Below are 18,673 nucleotides of genomic sequence, written 5' to 3'. Positions count from 1 at the left end.
CAAAGTCCGGATATGAATTCCCCTCCACACCACAGCTCTTTTCCCTGCTGGGAAAGTCCCCTTGGGTTCAACGGGGCCCACTGAACGGGGAGGGAGGCTGAGTGCACATCTGTGAAACAAAAGATTCTTCTTTATCCTCCATCTATCGAGAGAGCTTCTACTGAGCACCTTCTACGTGCCAGGAACTGGGCCAGGTCTGTGGGAAAGCATCCTTCCCGAATCCTGCTCCTCCCGTCTCCCCCTTGGGGGAATGATCTTGGGGCCCTTCCTGTCTCTAGGCCTCAGCATCCTGACCTGGAAGATGAGAGAGTCAGAGGAGATGATCTCTGGCCTCCGCCGGCCTTCCATTTTGGCCTTCTTGGAATCCAACTTATTTATTACCCTGGGAATGACCTCGGCCCCAGAAGAATATAGTCCCTTAGAATGCCCCCACACAAGAAATGGCTTGCTGAAGAGGAGATGGGGGAAGCATACATTTGGAAATGAAAGAGATCCTAAAATAAAAAGCATCAATTTTTTAAAAAATAAAAACACGGGCAAACATTACCAAAAAAAAAATGACCATGGTGCTCTCCAAAGACCATTTGAGGGCAAGCATCAGCAACACCGACTCAAGTCTGGGAATAGCAGAAACCTGAGAAGCGGGAGGCAGAGACACATCGTCCCTTACCTTCATAGCAGGGGATCAGGGTCCGGCCTTTGGACTGGAGGTTGGCCGGGATGATGTAGCAGAAGCCATGGGGAAGGATGTGATCTGTCTCATAGTAGATGTTTTTCCAGCGATGTGCACAGGCCTGTGGGGAGGACAGTGACAGAAGCATTCAGAGCAGGCCGCGGCTGACCCATTGCCCTCAGGGTTTCAGGCACAATGGAGGGGTGCTCCAGGATGTTTAGTGGTTGGAGGTAATGAGGCAGAGAAGCCCTCTGGGCCACCTTGCCCCAAACACATACACACATACACACACACACACACACACACACACACACACACACACACACACACACACACACACACACTGAGCTCAACTGATCACCAGGACCCCTCTGAGACAGTCTTAAGGTGAGCACTGCCAGGACCCAGAGATGTCTGAGATGACAGACATTTCTTCTAGCATTAACTAACCTAGATTCTCCTTCCAGGACACTGCAGGGCAGCCAGCCACGTCCACAAGACACAACCAGGACCGGCAGATGGCTAGCCAGCCATGCAATGTCCAGTGGGCAGGCCAAGCCCTCCTCCCACAGGGGGATGGGGAGACCCACCCACATAGGAGAGATTTTGCTTTCTTAAAGTACCAAACCAAGCCTATTTGATCAATCAAAATAATTAAGGTTGGCTCATGAATATTCCCCACGTACAAGTGCTTCAGACACACTGCATTATCCCTGGCTCTCTGCCAAAAGGTCTTGCCCTTTCTCTAGTAATGTGACCAACAGACAATAGAAATATGGCATCCCATGGAACTATTAACTAACGGTGAGGAGACAGTTTCATGAGTTCAACATTAATTGCTGATACTTTAAATAAGAGAGAGAGGACACGAGGTAGTGTCAAGAAGCCCCGGGCCTCAGTTTCCCCACCTGCTGGTGTCCTTTCACCACCACCCCACCAACCACCTTGTCTTGCACTATGATTCCTGCGCAGCTGTATTCTGCTCTATGCCGCAGCCTACTCGGGCTGCTCCATAGCCCTCGGGCCAGAGGTAGCGGGGGCAGAAGGTGCTGCATGTCTGTAAATCCCTGACCGCATTTGTATTCCAATATTGGTAAAATGCCAGTACTGAAAAGATGTGTTTTGGCTACCTGAGGAAGGTCGGGGGTCAGCAAAAAGAGTCCTGCAGCTTCCCAAAAGCAATCTAGCTCTTCTTCCCTGTCAACTGAGGGCCCCACTCATATGAGAAGGGGAATGCTGGTAAATGTTTAACAACCAGCTCTGGGGGGATGGGGGATGTAAGCACAGCACACTTTTAAGTTTAACCTGAATTACTGGCGTTTCCTCCATCACTCTCTGAAGTCTGAACGATCAGTGGAAACAACAAATCAAGGCCCGGTTTGTAGCGTTTATCCATTTCCAAGGTGAAAACGCTCACCCTGAAAATTGAACAATCAGCTCTTGTAAGCCAGATCAGGCTGGCTCCCACCTGGCTCTGGATAAGAGGAACCCCAAAAAGGAAAACGAAATGACATCATCAAGGAATTGTACAGCAGGAAGAGAAGATGGGCTGGTCACGTGGCAAGAGTGAGGGGTGAAAAGGGGGACAGCCAGAGAGCTCCACAGGGGAGAAAGGAAGGAAGGCTGCCAGCACACGAGGAGGATCCTTGGTGAATTTACAGGAGGGCACACGCAACCTAAATCACACAGCATGGGCAGGCGTGGGCAGGCGTGGGCAGGACACGATCGGAAACATTGACAGAAACGCCCTAATGACGAGATCTATTTGAGTATTTGAATATTTTTATTTTGTAATAAGAATAGCTCGCATTTACATAGCACTTTCAGGTTTATAAAGTATTTTATGTATGATATATATTAAAATCATGTGTATATAAAAAATCTCATACATGTATGTATGTATATGTGTATATACATACATATACATATATATACATAAAAAATGAAGATTTATCTTGTAGGGTTCTAGTGAAGATCAGGTTTTATATATGTATATATATATATATTACATATGTATACATGTATAGGTATGTATATGTATGTGTGTGTGTGTATATATACACACACAGATGTATATAGACAAAAACTGATCTTCACTAGAACCCTACAAGATAAATCTTCATTTTAGGGATAAGGAAACTGGGTCTGAGAGGTTCTGTGCCTTGCCCCGGGTCACACAGATACGAAGCATCTGAGCCAGATTCAAACTCCAATCTTTCTGACGTATGCTCTAACCATTGGGCCACACTGATTCCTACGTATAGAGGTGCTTATTTCTCCCCCATTAGACTGTAAGCCTCTGAGAGAAGAGATTTTCTTTCTGCATCTGTATCACAGTGCCCGCCCAGCATGCAGAAGGCATTTAATCAAAGCTAGCTGACTAAGATTTTAGCAAGGAGGTTGGACTGTATTCTGCCTTCTTAGAGGCCACATCTCTGTTGAACGGGGCAGTGCAGTCCAATGCTCTCCTTACTCATTCCTAACCTCTGACATTCACACGGTTGTTTTATGGGATAAAACAGGGCATTGTTGTCCGCCATATCGTAAACAGCCTTCCTTCCTCCTATTCTGACTGTTTGGTGCTAAAATAGCCTGCTTATCAAAGCACTGAAAATACCATGAAGATCGATGGGAACCGTAGAAATACATCGCCGGACAAATGGCCATTCCTGTTGAACGAGCAAAGTCGCATGTCTTATGTCTGGCCACCTTGATGGCTTGTAAACTTCTGGCACCATGATTCAATTCTTAAGTAAATCAATCATCTGACAGGTTGTGGGCACAGTGGAGGGGAGTCCTTGGTTACTAGAGCCTAGAGCTCTTCATCACCAGGTCTCCAAGCTGTCTCTAGACCAAGGACAAACAACTGTGCACTCTGAGACTCACAAGAAGGAACCCATTGCCCTTAATTACTCATTTTTTTAAGCAAATACTGCACTCAGCACAGCTAGGTATTGGGCAGCTGGGTGGCGCAGTGGATAGAGCGTCGGGCCTAGAGGTTCAAAACTGGCCTCAGACACTATGTGACCCTGGACAAGTCACTTCACCCTGTTGGCCTCAGTTTCCTCATCTGTAAAAATGAGCTGGAGAAGGAAATGGCAAACCACTCCAGTATCTTTGCCACGAAAACCCCAATTGGGGTCACAAAGAGTCAGACACGACTAAACAATGAAGTGCTCACCAATCACATTTTTAATTTCAAGTACCACGAGCAATTTATTTCAGAAATGACAGATAAAAATTGGGGGTGTGGGGAAGGCCAAGATTCCCATGTCCAATCCTAATACTAAGATGACCTCCAGCCCTCACAAGCAGGTCAGCACCCAGAGTTAGAGGAAGGGGAGCCAAAATAAAGTTTCTCCAAACGTATCTTGTGGGAAGAAAAGACAGAGTGTCTTTCACTGAGGAAAGACAGCATATCTCAATATCCACATTCATGCTCTCCTGCCCTTTGTTTTGGTTTTTTTTCCCCAAAAAAATATCCTAGAAACTACTCTCCCTAGCACTAATTAGTCCATTAATCTTTCCCAAGGAGCCCCTTGGGTGGAAAAGGAGGCCTAAGGAACACGAACAGGAAGGACATCCGCCTTCCTGAACCTGGCAGCCTGTCTTGGCCAAGCCATGGAGACAGGAGGACATGAGAAAGAATGGGAGGGAGTTACTGGCTCAGAGACGCAAGGACTGACCCAATTTCTGGGGCCTGACAAGCCTTCCCTTCAAGGCTGACAAGGGGAGAGCGACAAGAAGCATTTCGTGACAACCACCTCCTCTGAACTTTCAGAGCTAAGTGAATCATTTCCAGCGACTTGGAGCCTCCCAATTCCATGCAAGCTATCATGAGGGCAGCACGGCGCTAGGCACAGGGGAGAGAGACCAGTTCGTACCTACTGGAAGTCTTTCTTCACCAGAGATACCCACCCGTGTAAGCCCAGCTACACGTCGCCGAGAAAGCCAAGGACAAAAGCAGAGGAAGGACGCCGGCCATGCTTGCTTACACAGGGGGACCGTTTCCAAGGCCACAAGGCTCTCCCGGTCATTTGGCTGAGCCCCGATCCCAAAGCAGATCCATGAAACAGATGGATTCTGCCGCTGCTTGGGAAGGACAGAGCAGGAGGATGAGGAGGAGCAGGGCTAAGGGCCTCCATCTGGGACCTTCACCCCTGCTGGATCTGGGGGCTCCCCCCAACAGGGACAGCTCCCTTGACTCGTGCGGTGGCTTTAGCCCAGCCAAGAGGGTTAGCTTTGCCATCGCTGGGCAGACACAGTGAAGCAGCGTGGTGCCGTGGACAGAGGAGGGGCCCTGAAGACGTGGCACCCGGCTTCAAACCCTGAGGCTGCCACGTATTACCTATGCGGCCTCAGCTATAACATAAGGGGGGCACTAGAAGGCTTCTGGGGTCCGATGCTCCTAAACTCTGCTTCTGACACAAGCTGCTTTGGCACTACAGACAAGTCCCTCAGGCTTCCCGCGCCCTGGAGCAAGGCTCTGAGACTCTGAGTGAGGAGGAGCAGAGGGAGGGCCCTAGAACAGGCCTCTTCCATACTAACAAAATTACAGGTCTGGTGAGAAAAAATCCATTAAGAGAAATGCCATTGTTCCTGCCAAGCCATTCGTAAACGTGAGTCAAAGGCTATGATGGCCCCGATGACATTGAAGGCCAAGAGGAGGCTCCCACCAGTTCCCAATGGATTGTTTACCATCTCGTTCAGCCTGAGTGTGGGGAAAAAGTCAGTGCCCCCCTCACCATGGAGCATCCACATAACAGAAGGTACCCTCACAGCCCAGCAGGCACCTGCCAGGCCGGGCATGGAGCCCCGGGCACTGGCTTCCATGTTTGTGTTTCAGTACAGAGCTGTTCTTCATCGAGACTCTTCCCAGACTGGCAGGGCCCACCAATCCTTCTGTCCTTAGAACCAGCATCGGCCACATTCCCAAACAGCTGCCCCACCCACTGTACTGCATACGAACCCATCTCGGCTGTTCACTTCTCATCAGCCCCCTGAGACATCACAGCTAGGGATCTCAACCCTGATTCTGCAAAATCTCCAGGCCAGGAGGACAGTGAGGACAAAGGCAGAAAGTCACAGGACAAGTTTGCTGAGCAATGGGAAGGCAGACCAGCCTGGCAGAAAAGTAGGGTTTGCCCTGGAGATTCTTAGGAGATAAAGCTAGTAAGCGGCTGAGGTTGGATTTGAACTCAGGTCCAGGCCCAGCACTCTCTGCGCTGCACCACTGGCTGTCTCTTAGCATGAGGACGCTGAGGCCAAGCACACCATCACTGGTAAGGGGCTTACTTAATTCCAGCATCCCTGGGGGTGGGGGAGCGGTGAAATTCTGTGAGTTTCACTACAATGGATCCTGGCAGAATGACAGACTGTCAGAGGAGGAAAAGGGCTCCGGGGCCATCTTGTCTGACCCATTCCAGAACAAACAGTTATCCAGCCTTAGATTCAAGACCTCCAAGGAAGGGGCCATAGGGCCCTAGACTCAGTGGAGACACTGAGGCACCCAGAGGCCACAAAGGTCGCACAGGTGGGGTCAGAAGTGGGATCTGAATTCAGGTCTTCCTAAAGCCAGGTGCAGCCCTCTGTACTACAGGGAACCCCTATCCCCGAGGGAGCCCGTGGACCTTCAGTGACCTTCTAACTTTTAGGAAGTTTTTCTAGACATCAAGCCTAAATTATCACAACTGCCATCGGGTGCTTCCAGGATTCCCTTCCCTCAGTCACAGTCCTCCCAGTCTGGGTTAGTTCATCCCTCATGTTTGGCTTTGCCCCTGACAGTCTCTCTGCCTCACCTAGACTTAATCACTGAATGGGTGGTGCCTCAGTCAAACTGAGACCTAGGAAAGACCTTAGCTCAAAAAGGCCAGGGTCTCCCACTGCACGGGGGCCATCTCCAGTCGTCCTGATCTACACCTGGCCACCGGACCCAGATGGCTCTGGAGGAGAGGGCAAGGCTGGTGACTGCCCAGCCCTGCCTCACTGTAATCCAGTCCACTTGCACGTCACGGCATCACCCCCCTAAAGTCACTGTCCACTTCAACAATGAAGGACAAACGACAACAGCCCTTTAATGATCCTGTTTGCTCTTCTGGCCTGCCTGTGAGTCCTGCAAGACCAGGAAGTGCCTATTAGAGCCCATCTTTCGACCCTAGGATTCAATGAGTCAAGTGTTTAGTAAGCACCTGCTGTGTGCCGAGCAGGCACTGAACAGACCAAGAAAAAGAGGCCTAGATCTGTGCCCTCCAGCCCAGGCTCAGAGAGCCCCTCCCTGGTCACCACAGCCTCTATTAGAATGTGACCACCTCGAGGGCAGGCCTTATCTTGCTTTTTTATCTGCAGCCTCAGTGCTTAGCCTCGGGCGCCCACCATACAACAAGTGCTTAATAAAAGTTTTCTCATTTATTCATTTAGAGCTGGCCACCAAGTCCAACCTCTCATTTTGCAGATAAGGAAACTGAGGCACAGAGAGGTTTAAGTGACCTACCTAGGGTCACACAACTGAGGTGGGATCTGAACCCAGCTCTTCCTAACTCCAAGTCAATCCCTTATCTATGGCAATCAACCATACCATCAACTAGCATTCATTAGACCCTAGGGATGCAAAGACAGAAAAGAAAATAAGATGTATTCTATTAGGGGAACCTCTAACAACGTCCCATCCAGTGCATGGTCTCCAACAAAAGTCATGCTATCGGCAGCTCCGAAGGAGACGCATAAAAAGAAGCCAGCCAGGGATAACGAGAGAGCCATCTATGCCTCTGCGATGTCCCACCGTGGCACAGGAGTCTGGGCACCAGATGCAGGGTCAGGAGAGACCCACCTCTGAGATTCATCCCTGTGGCCAAGCTGCCTACCCTCTCTGAGCCTCAGTTTCCCCATCTATAAAATGGAGATAACAATATAGGCGAGTACCAACCTACAGGTTTGTTACCAGAACCAAATGAAGTAAATGTATGCGTACAGCTTGGCCATCCTTCAAGCACCTGTAAATAACCATTGTCTTATTGTCCTACTCCTCCACCCTGTAAATTGTATGCACCTAATATAAGGCAATGATTGATTGTAAGCACTGACATTTATACCATTATCCAAAGCCCTCCACACATATTAACTCATTTGAGACCCACAAGAACCCTGGGAGGTGAGAAGCGTTATTACTCCTCATCTTAGAGATGAGAATAATGAGGCTGGGAGGAGCAGGATTTGAACGCCTCTTCTAACTCCAGGTCCGGCAGGCTCTCCTCTATGCCTATGCGACGAGCGCCCAGCACACAGTCAGTAAGATCTGACACAAAGTCATCGGCCCTTCAGATCGCCAGCCACCCCACCACACCCTGGGACCCGGAAGAGGGCAGAGCGGCTCACCAGCACTTGGCCATCAGCTTTGGGCTGCCGCGCCAGGCTGACCCCCATCCATTCATCGTCCCTGTCTTCTTTACAAGTCTTTCCACAAGACGTGCCTCGACTCTTTCCTGGAAAGACAACAGAAAACACAGTTTTCAGTGGGTGGGGGCATCATTCTCTGGTTCCTCTGGCTTTGTTAGCTTTCCATCATTTTTCTCTACTGATAAAAAAAAAAAGCCGTCATTTCTCCTCATTAAAAAAAAAATTGAAACTACATCACAGAAAAGAGAGAGAGTGAACATGCAAACAGGAAATTACAGAGGACAGAAAATCAGAGGGCAGGGTTTACCTCCGACACCCTCCCAAAGGGGAGCTGACCCACCTCGAACCATGTCCAGTTCTGTGCACCTCCGGTCTGGGTTAGTGTGGACTCGACATTTAAAAACCGCTCCAGGGGACTTCACAGAAGTACTGTACTTTGAATCTGCCTTCGGAGCACCGACGAGGACCCTGAACACCAAATGAGAAGAAAAGAAATGCATCAGCACAGAGGAGAATGGTGGCCAGGGTCTCCTTGGCTCACCAGAGCTAGAGGTGGCAGGGACAGCAGAGGCCACCTCGTCTAGCCACTTCATTTTACAGCTGAGGAAACTGAGGCCGAGTAGTAAGGTCAGAGGCAAGATTTACACCCAGGTCCTCTGGTTCCAGCCACAGCTCTCTCTATAAAGTCTAGATCATAGAATCCTAGTTCTGGCACTAGAAGGTCCTCAGAGGCCACCTGGTTCCCCCCCTCCTTTTAAAGATAAGGAAACTGAGGCCCAGAGGCTTGACAGAAACATGGCGGAGGAACATTGGCTGAGCAGCACAGCCCAGAGTCAAAAGGAGATGACCGTGGATTGCCTTTCGATGACTTCTCTCCTTCTGGCCCAGCTCCCCGAAAGGTCTGGAAGCCTGCTATCTTTCCCCTTCCTTCCCACCACGCTCCCTACCCCAACAATGCTCCACAATCCAATCACCCCCAACCCACAGCGAGGGGGAAAAGCAGCCGAGATGAGGCAGCTGCATTTCATTATAACGGCAGTTAAGGACATGGTGAATATCAGTGATGGAATGATTCACAGACAATAAAGCAGAGGGAAACAAAACAAACTCGGCATCCTTTCCCTCCTTGTAAACCCAAAGAGCTCCTAGGACCACTTGGGACGGTGGTGGCAGGGACTGTCCCAAGAGGGAAAGCTGAGCCCGTGAGGCAGAAAAGACTTGCCCAGAGTGTCGGGGGTCAAAAAGAGGACCACAGGACATCTCCATTCCAAGAGCCTCGTGTCCAGCTCAGTCCAGTTTAAATGCCTCATTTCACAGGCATCAGAGTTGTGGAGGGCCCCAGGTGGGCAGGCTTTTGTGCCCACTGACCCATTCGGAAAGGTGACTCCTTCCTTCTTTTACTGAGACACCTTGAACTAGAGAGGCAGACTGCTTTGTGCGGGTCTCCCAGGTCTCCCAGTTATTCTTCACTCGACTCAATAAACACCTTCTATGTGCTGGGCTCCAAAACAAGAAACAACGCCTGCCCTCAAGGAGCTTCCATGCTACTGGGGGGAGGGGGAATATGCACCTCGGAAAATGAATACAAAACAGTAACCAGGAAGGGAGCAACGAAGACTAGGAAGGTCAGAAAAATCCTACTGCAGGGGATGGCACTCGGATTGAAACCTTGAAGGGAGGTTAGGATTCCAAGAAGCAGAAGTGAAAAAGAAAAGGTGTTCTGGGCATGAGGGACAGCCCATGCAATGGCGCTGCGGTGGGAGACAGAGCCTTGTATACCAAGAACAGTAAGGGGGCCAGTAAACTGAAAAATAGAATGAGGGGGAATGAGGCAGACAACAGCTTTCCCCATCTCCCTCACCCACAGTTTAGCAGCCCAAAATTTCTATCCACCAATGCTGATCAGAAGAGTGGGGCGTGGCCCAGGATTTCTGCAGGGATGGTGAGCAGGAGCTGGATAATAAAAGCTGCTGGTGTGTCACTGATTAGTGGCAGATGGAACGGTGGCTGTCCGGGGGGCCACAGCACGGAGGCAGGAGCCAGAGCTGGCAGGGACAGATCACTTGGTGAGGTCAGAGGGGGCCTGAGCACTGGGAAAGGGGCTGGTAGCCCCGGACAAAGGACATCCCCTTTTGTTGTCACTGTGGGGTGCTGGGGAAGGGGGCAGCGTGTGTGGGTATCAGTGTTGCAGACTTACAGCTCACACACATATACACTCATGTACATACACATACATGCACAAGTGTGTGTGTGTGTACTACGCGCTAGTATGAGAAAGAAAGTCATGGTGAACCAGGAGCTCAGCTTCGTCCAGTGCTGCCCATCCGAATGCCCCTGGCTGGTTTAGCCCTCCCACCCTGCCCCATCCCATCCCTGGAGAGCCCTGGGCACAGGGGATACGGGGAACCTGGCAAAAAGCCGGGCCTCCCGGTTCTCACTGGGAAGGTACTTCCTACATCTGGTCTTTCCCCACCCCTAAGAGTAAGGAGCTGCACAGCTTCATGGTAGAGGGAAAGAAGCCATGGATCGAATAGAGAGGGGCAAGGCAGCTCAGTAGATACAGTTCAGGGCACAGAGTCAGGAAAACCTAAGTTCAACTCCCACCCCCCAGCCCTTAACTGATCGACACGCTGTCCCTCAACCCCATCACAGATGTCATTTTGGTCCTCTTCAAGCACAAAGGATAACAATCAACCAACCCACCTAATAGTTAGCAGTGACATCACCCTAGGCAAATGACTTTCCCTCTTCCAGATGCAGTTTACTCATCTGTAAAATGGGGATAACAATACCTATCGGACCTACCTCCCAGGGTTGTCAAATGAGATCACGTCTGTAAAGTACTTTGCAAACTCTCAAACAATCAATAAATGTCAGTAATCAGGATTATCACCTCTGTTCTAAGCCAGCGCCCTTCTCAGGCAAACCCCAGTGCCTCCCTCACCCGCAGACCACCACCCGGGCCTGATCTCACTTAAACGCACAGTGATGTGTGGACCAAAATGAAAACGAGAAGAAAGACACGTGAAGGGATCCATTTCCCCTCTGTCTCACGGGCTAACCCTTAGAATCACAAAGGGGGGGGCAGCCCTCCGTCAGGCCAGCAATGTTTTCACAAGTGAGAGGAATTAATGGCTTGACATGCCTAGGCAGCAGAATCTGACACAGTGGGTCTCACACTGGAGAGCGAGCTCGGGGGAATCCCCCCAAAGTGCCCCCACAGATGCACATCTGTCACCAGGTAAAATGGTACAAACTCCTCCTGGCATTTCATTCATTTGTTCAGGTGATTCCAACACCCCAGAAAAACAAACAAGGTGAGGGAACACATCATGGACAGAAGGAGGGATGATGAATTCGGAATGGGAAGGGGCTGGATTACAGCAGCGGTCACCTAACCCAAACCCTTCGTTTTACAGATGAAGGAACTGATGCTCAGAGATTCAGTTTCTTGACTAGCCACGATGTGGCCAAGTGGACAGCGCCCTGGACTTGGAGTCAGGAAGAGCTGAGCTGGAATCCTACCTCAGGCGCTTAGCTAAGAGACCCTGGGCAAGTCACTCACTGGGCTTGAGTCTCCGCTTGTAAAATGAGGATGATAAATACCTGCATGGAGGGGCAATGGGGAGAGACACCCTCCTCAGAATAAGGAGGTTCAAGTCTCACGTCTGACTGTGCTTTCCAAGAGTAGATGCTGATCTGCATTGGGGAGTTTTCTATGCCTAGGTCTCCAAGTCCAGCCCCAAGGTGTGTGTTAACTAATCACAGGGGGAGAAAATGGATCAAATCCCACTCTACCCATGACAGACAATCATGGAGTTTGTCTCCAACAGAAGCAATCTACCCTTATCCCCCAATACTCCCAGATCCTGTCCTATCTTTCCACTATACAAACTCCAAAAACCCCCTTCCTCTGCTGAATCTGGACAGCTTCTCAGGGCAGTAATAATCTAAAGGCTAGCCAGACACCTGTGCAGGCAGCATTAGGAAAATTCCACCATTCCCCCAACATCCCCACTTACTGTGACTGGTGAGTCAAAAAAAGTTCCCCTTTTTTACTTTGGGTGGAACAGCAAGAGTCCCGTATGGGTGGTTTACGACGGATCTCACATCTCAGCACACCACACCCAAATCCACCCCTCTTCCAAGGGCACCGTGACCCTTCCAGTCACCCAGGTCCACAACCTCAGGCCCTTCCTCCTCAATTCCTCATTCTCCCACCCCCAACAACCCTCAATCAGCTGCTGAATCACATCACTGCCAACTCCACATCTCCTCCACTGGTCTCCTCTCCATTGGCACAGCCATTCTGGTCCAGCAAGGTCTCTTCACCTAGACTATTACAATAGGCTCCTAAATGTTCTTCTCGCTGCCTCATCCCTCCCCATTCCATCATTATCATCATTATCACCACCATCACCATCACCATCATCATCACTAGTATCTACATAGTGTCTCAAGGTTTGCAGAGCACTTTACAAATAGTACCTCATCTCATCCATCCTCCATATAGTGACTAAAATGATTTTCCTTAAGTGTAAGCCTAACCATGTCACTCCTGTGCTCAAGGAATTCCAATAGCTCCGTATTATCTCCAGGATCAAATATTAATTCATCTTTATCAAATCCTTTTCCCTTTCCACTTTTATAATATATAAGCATTGGGATGGTAGTACCAGTGATAAGTAATCCTTAACATAGTGCTTAGCACATACTAAGCACTTTAATGCCCTTTCATTCCTTGATTCATTCATGTATATAATGTATATATATGTATGTAGGTATGTGGGTGCATACATACATATAGGGTACATGCTGAAGTCTTTTACCAATCTGAAGGTATACTCTAGAAAGTTTAAGAACGCTAACTAGCCCATGCTAGTGCCATCATAGGTTTTGTCCAAAAATAACAATAATCTATCACACCAACCTCTCCAGGGTTTTAAGAGCAAATGAGCTAATGTCTGTAGAGCACTTTGTGAATCTGAAAATGCCACATAAGCATCAGCAGTAATAATGAGGATAATAATAACAGCAACGACAATACTGTTGTCCAAGGTTAGCAAGTCTCAGGGGAGGAGTCAAACCCAAGCCCACAGCTTGGCCTCCAAAGCAGCCGTCTTTCCCACAAGATCACAAAGAATGGACTGCAGAAGGCAGAAACATGAGGTGGTACCTCTGTCAGCACCAAGCAGTTCCCATGTACCTCACCTTCCAAGCCCCAAACACCCCTTCCCACATCCTCGGTCAGTTTCACCACCAGCGAATGGTCCCGGCCCAAGCCAGAGCTAGGAAGCTCAAGTGGGAGACAGAGCTCCCTTCCCCTCCTCGCCCTCAGGCCCCAGAGCTCTGACAGCAGTGCCTGATTCGAGCCCAACTGGCAAGGAGGAGAGATTTTTCCAAAAGCCTAAGCTATGTAAAATACAGGCATTTGGTTAAGGGCTGGGTTGGGCATGGCCTCGATAGGGGGTAGCAGCCTCGTGGATGGGCCTGGTTACACGTGCTTCCAGAAAACCAGGGCTTAACCCACATGTTGGCAGTGGTCTTCATCTGGGCCAGGGCCCAGCTTGCACTGGAAGAAATGATGAGTGGCTCTTATCTGAAGCTAATTCAGCTGGTCCATGGCCAGCCTGATCAAAAGGAAAGGAGCTATTAGATGACCCCGAGGTCAGGATGGTCTCTTGAAGAGATGGCATCTGGTTTGTTTCTCCTCCATCTCAGAGTTGAAAGAGAGCAATCCCACCCCATTAGGACATGCTCAAAAAATCTCCCCTGGCCCTTTAACATGTTTATTCCTTATTCCCTCTTACACTTTATACTTCTTGCTTCAGTGGATTCATAATTCCATCCGTGTGCATACCCCCACCTCCAGCACTGGTGCCCATTCCAATGTATCCACACTTTCATTAAATTCACCAAGCATTTATTAAGCATTTATGTTTACTGTGGGCCAGGCCTAGGCTGAGTTCTGGGGACACCAAGAAAAAGTTCAATAATTCCTGCCCTCAGGGAACTTTTGACCTCCTCATCCAGGGCAATCCTTGAAGGTGTCGGTCCTTCCCTGCATCCCCCAGAAAGGAGTTACTGAAGACCTTAGTGCAGGCCGTTCCCAGGCTCCATGAGCTACCAACCTTCCTCTACTGGAACCAATCTCAACCCATCTAGCGGACCTCAGTTTCCCATTGGTTGAGTAGGGGTTCACTTTGAGACCTCTGAGCTGCCTTCCAGAGCCCTGGCACTATGCTCCCCAAATCCCTGGCCCTTTGCTTCAGCTGAGTCTTTTTTTTCCTTGCTAGTGACAGAGACACTGTTTTCTGTGACGTTCTGCAAACCATCACTACCTAGGCCTCTAAGCCATGTCCAGGTGCCTGGTGGCAAAACACAGGTGGAGTCCGAGCAAATCAGAACTCCTAGAGAGAAAACTGGGGCAGCTGGGCAGCACGGTAACCGCAGACACTTCCTAGCTATATGACCCTGGGCAAGTCATTTCACCCTGTTGGCCTCAGTTTCCTCATCTGTAAAATGAGCTGGAGAAGGAAATGGAAAATCACTCTAGTATCTTTGCCAAGAAAACCCCAAAATGAGGTCACAGAGAGTCAGACATGACTGAAATGAACAAACAAGAAAAAAGACCCCAACTCCCCCAGGGCAATGAACTGACAGATGTCTCAGAGGCTGAGACTCAATCCAGGATCAAAGACCCCAGATTCCTCCCCATAAATAGCCAGGCAGGAATCTCCAAAGGGAAATTGAAGGCAGGAGCAGAGGTCAGCAAAGAGGGCTTAAAAACCCCAAGATTCACTTGGCTGTTACAAAAGCCCAATCTCCCCCAGGGAATCCCTGGTTTTAGTTATCAGGGGTCACCTCGGGGCCTCTGGGGGGTCAGAGGACCTCCCTGGGTCCTTTTCTGTAGGAAAAACATATTGTATCTCAACTCCCTGGCTGACTGACCCCCAAGCTACCACTTGGCACTGTTCCTGAACATCGCAGCCCTGCAAGGCAGTGTAGCCCAATGACCAGAACCTGGGTTCAAATCTGGGCCACTGACATTTACTTGGGCCAGCCACCTAATCTCTCTGTGCCTCAGTTTCCTTATCTGTAAAATGAAATGAAAATACTTGTCCTGTCTCTAGTAGGTTTGCTGCCAAGCTCAAGTAAAAGACCACACATAAAGAGTCTTATATCCTGCAAAGTGATATACAGACATCAGTTATAATATTCCCTTAACAATGGGGGAGAGAAGCATGGGTCATGTTCAAGGCATGCCCTCTTTCACCCTGCTTAGAAATCACAGAAGCTAGGCCAACCCCCTCATTTTACGGATGAGTAAACTGAGGCCCCTACAAATGCTCATGGATTACTGTGATCTTTCCAACTCAATTTAGGATTGGAGGATCTGAGATTTAAGAGCAGGAAGGTGACTGAGGTAATCCAGTCTGACCTTGTCACCCTTACAGAGGAAGGACGTCCAGACACTGCCTTTGTGTTCCCTAAGGTCGGTTAGTCAGTCAGCAAACATTTATTAAGCTCCTACTGTGTGCCAGGCACTGTGCCAAGTGCAGGGGATATGAAGAAAGGCACAAGATCACCCCTGCCCTCAGAGAGCTCACAATCTAGTGGAAGAGGGAGCATGCGAACAAGCTACATTGCCTAGCCCCCCCCCCAAAAAAGAATAAAGTAATGGACTGGAGAGGGGAGAGACTAGAGGCAGGCAGAGCCCACGAACCCACCCCAGCATAATCCAGATCTGAAGTGACAAGGGCCTGTCCCAGGGTGGGGGCAGAGTCAGAGGAGAGAAGCGGTTGCACTGGGAAAGTCAACAGGCCTTGGCGCCATATTGGATGTGGGGGTGAGAGAGAGTGAAGAGGCCAGGGTGACCCCTAGGTTGTGAGCCTGAGGGCTAGGATGATGGTGCCCTCAACACTAAGAGGGAAGACAAGAAAAAGAAAAGGTTTTGGGGCAGGAGGGAGATAATGAGTTCAGTTTTAACAGGTTGAATTCAGGTTGTCTACAGGACACTCATTTGGGCAGTTGGAGATGCACGTGGGGGAGTCAGCAATTAGGACAGTGACAGGGAAGGACAGCTTTTCAAAATGCAAATATGGATTTATTAGGCACCTCTGCCAATCACTGATTCCATAGTTCTTAGCTGGAATGAGAATTCCAGGCACCCCAAAGCCACTCCCGGCATGGGAACTCTCTCCACCAATACAGATCAATAATACATCTGTGACTCTCGGTTATGGAAAGCAGCCTGGGCCCTGAGAGGTCAACACTGAGAGTTGTGGAGAAGGTGTCAGAAGCAAGGCTTGAAGGGACAGCTAGGCGGCACACTGGATAGAACTGCGGCCCTGGAGTCAGGAGGACCGGAGTTCAAATCCAGCCTCAGACACATAACACTTACTAGCTGTGTGACCCTAACTGTGTGACCCTGGGCAAGTCACTTAACCCCATTGTCTAACAAAAAAAAAAGAAGAAGAAGCAAGACTTGAATCAGATTCCTGCTAACTCTATGTCCAGGCACCACGGCTGGCTCACAGACATTCATGTTCTTTATTCATTAACAAATGAGCCGGTTTGACTTTGCTCAGCCACTTAAAAATCCTGTCCTGCCCCAAGACACACAAGAAACAGAATGTTCAGAAACCAAAGTACTGTCTCTGGCAGGAAGTGTGGTTCACAAAGAAGTGATGGATGGAATTGATGACACGGAACGGGGCCCAAGACATTAGTGACCAGGCCTGCCATGCCAGCAGTTGCTGAGCAGCACAACTCCACCCCGGTAGGCTCTCTGCCCACCTGCGCCCTCAGCAAAGGGAAAGAACAGACCCAAACATTGACCTCTAGAAACTGGCCCATTGTGCCTACAGTGGGTGGTGAATGTATCTATGACACAAAAACCCAAGTGCCAAGCACCCGTCTGCCACTAAGCGAGAGAGTCCCAGCAGCCCAAGGGTACGTGACAACATGGAAGCCTCCTCTCAGGGCCCAGCCAACATCTCTGCTTTTGAGCACACCCATCCTCCTCTCTTTCTTCCCCCTCCCTCACTCCACCCTCCAACCCTCCAAAAATCCCAGCAGCCTTGGGCCTGAGTCCAGTCTCTGCACTAGATGTCACACACTCAGATAGAATCACTTGCCCCAGTTAAGTGAGTCCCATGAACACTCCCAGAGGTTTGAGGTTGGCAAGGCACATTTGGACCCTCTTTAGCAGATCTCCTATGGAATTCCCATCCCAATAACAATAGCTAGCATCTATATGGTGGTCTAAGGGGTGCAACTTATATAATCTCATTTGATCCTCATGACAACCCCAGGAGGTAAGTGCTACTATTATCCCCATTTCATAGGTGAGAAAGCTGAGGCTGAAAGCAGCTGAAGATGGTGAGAGGCCTAAACTGATGTCAGACAAGGACCAACAGAAGACAAAGAGGAGGTGATATACCCAATGGCCATGACTGATGTTGAGGTAAGAATCTCCAACATTTTTATGAGAATGGCTACTTTCCATTTCTCTGAAGTCACCGATGAAGCCAGTGGGAAAAGACAGTGAAGTCTCCAGGAAGAGCTGAGGGCTGCCCTCAGCCTTTCTCCTGGCAGGAGAGTTGGCAAGGCAGGGACGGGAGGGAATGAAGGAAGCCAGGCGACCACAGGTGCCCTGGAGATCAACCACCCAATGCCTGGGGACATTGCCCGGCTGGTTGGAGGCCTACACCAAGGGTATATATGGATATGGAGGCGGGACCTTCCTCTCATTATAGTATGAAACAGGACAGAAGATTCCAGCTAGGCAGAAGAAGAAATGGGAGGGCAGTGTATACCCAGGAAACCACAAAGGCATGAGGATGCCCCCAAGAGGCAACATGGCCCAATAGATAAAACTCTAGGCTTGGAACCCAAAAGTCCTGGGTGCCAATCCTATCTCTAACAATTACTAGATGTGTGACTATGGGAAAGTCACTACACCCTCTGTTTCCTCTGTTTGCTCATCTGCAAAATGGGGATAATAATACCAGTAGCACTTACCTCACCAGGGTGTTATGAGGCTCAAAGGAGCTAATGTCAGCTAGCCAGTCAACAAGCACTGATTGATCTATGTGCCACTGTGCTAAGTACTGAGGGTACAGAGGAAGGCACGACAGGCCCTGCCCTCAAGGAGTTCCTACTATGATGGCGGAAACAACATGCAAATAACTATGTGCACACTAGATACCTGGATGGATGGATGGATGGATGGATGGATAGATGGATGGATGGATGGGCAGATGGATGGATGGATGGATGGATGGATGGATGGATGGATGGATGGATGGATGGGTGAATGGACAGGAGAATGGATGGGTGAATGGACAGGATGGATGGATGGATGGATGGATGGATGGATGGATGGATGGATGGATGGATGGATGGATGGACAGATAAGTGGATGGATGGATGGATGGATGGATGGATGGATGGATGGATGGATGGATGGATGGATGGATGGATGGATGGACAGATAAGTGGATGGATAGATGGATGGATGGATGGATGGATGGATGGATGGATGGATGGATGGACAGATAAGTGGATGGATAGATGGATGGATAGATGGATGGATGGATGGAT

At 49.5% G+C, this 18,673-nt stretch overlaps 1 protein-coding gene across 1 annotated transcript in view; it reads right to left on the bottom strand.

Moving 5' to 3' along the window:
• ITGA9 (integrin subunit alpha 9) overlaps positions 1–18,673 on the bottom strand; it is a 354,182-nt gene that overhangs the window by 321,824 nt on the left and 13,685 nt on the right. The window contains exons 2-4 of the mRNA XM_020979532.2: positions 8,406–8,533; positions 8,045–8,151; positions 671–794 (exon numbers count right to left, since the gene is read on the bottom strand). Coding sequence (XP_020835191.1) covers positions 671–794; positions 8,045–8,151; positions 8,406–8,533 — 359 coding nt within the window. The remainder of the gene's footprint in view (positions 1–670; positions 795–8,044; positions 8,152–8,405; positions 8,534–18,673) is intronic.

This window comes from Phascolarctos cinereus, unplaced genomic scaffold, assembly GCF_003287225.1.
Source record: "Phascolarctos cinereus isolate Bilbo 61053 unplaced genomic scaffold, phaCin_HiC Scaffold_4;HRSCAF=312, whole genome shotgun sequence".
Taxonomy (NCBI): domain Eukaryota; kingdom Metazoa; phylum Chordata; class Mammalia; order Diprotodontia; family Phascolarctidae; genus Phascolarctos; species Phascolarctos cinereus.
This window is presented reverse-complemented; position numbering and strand designations above follow the sequence as displayed.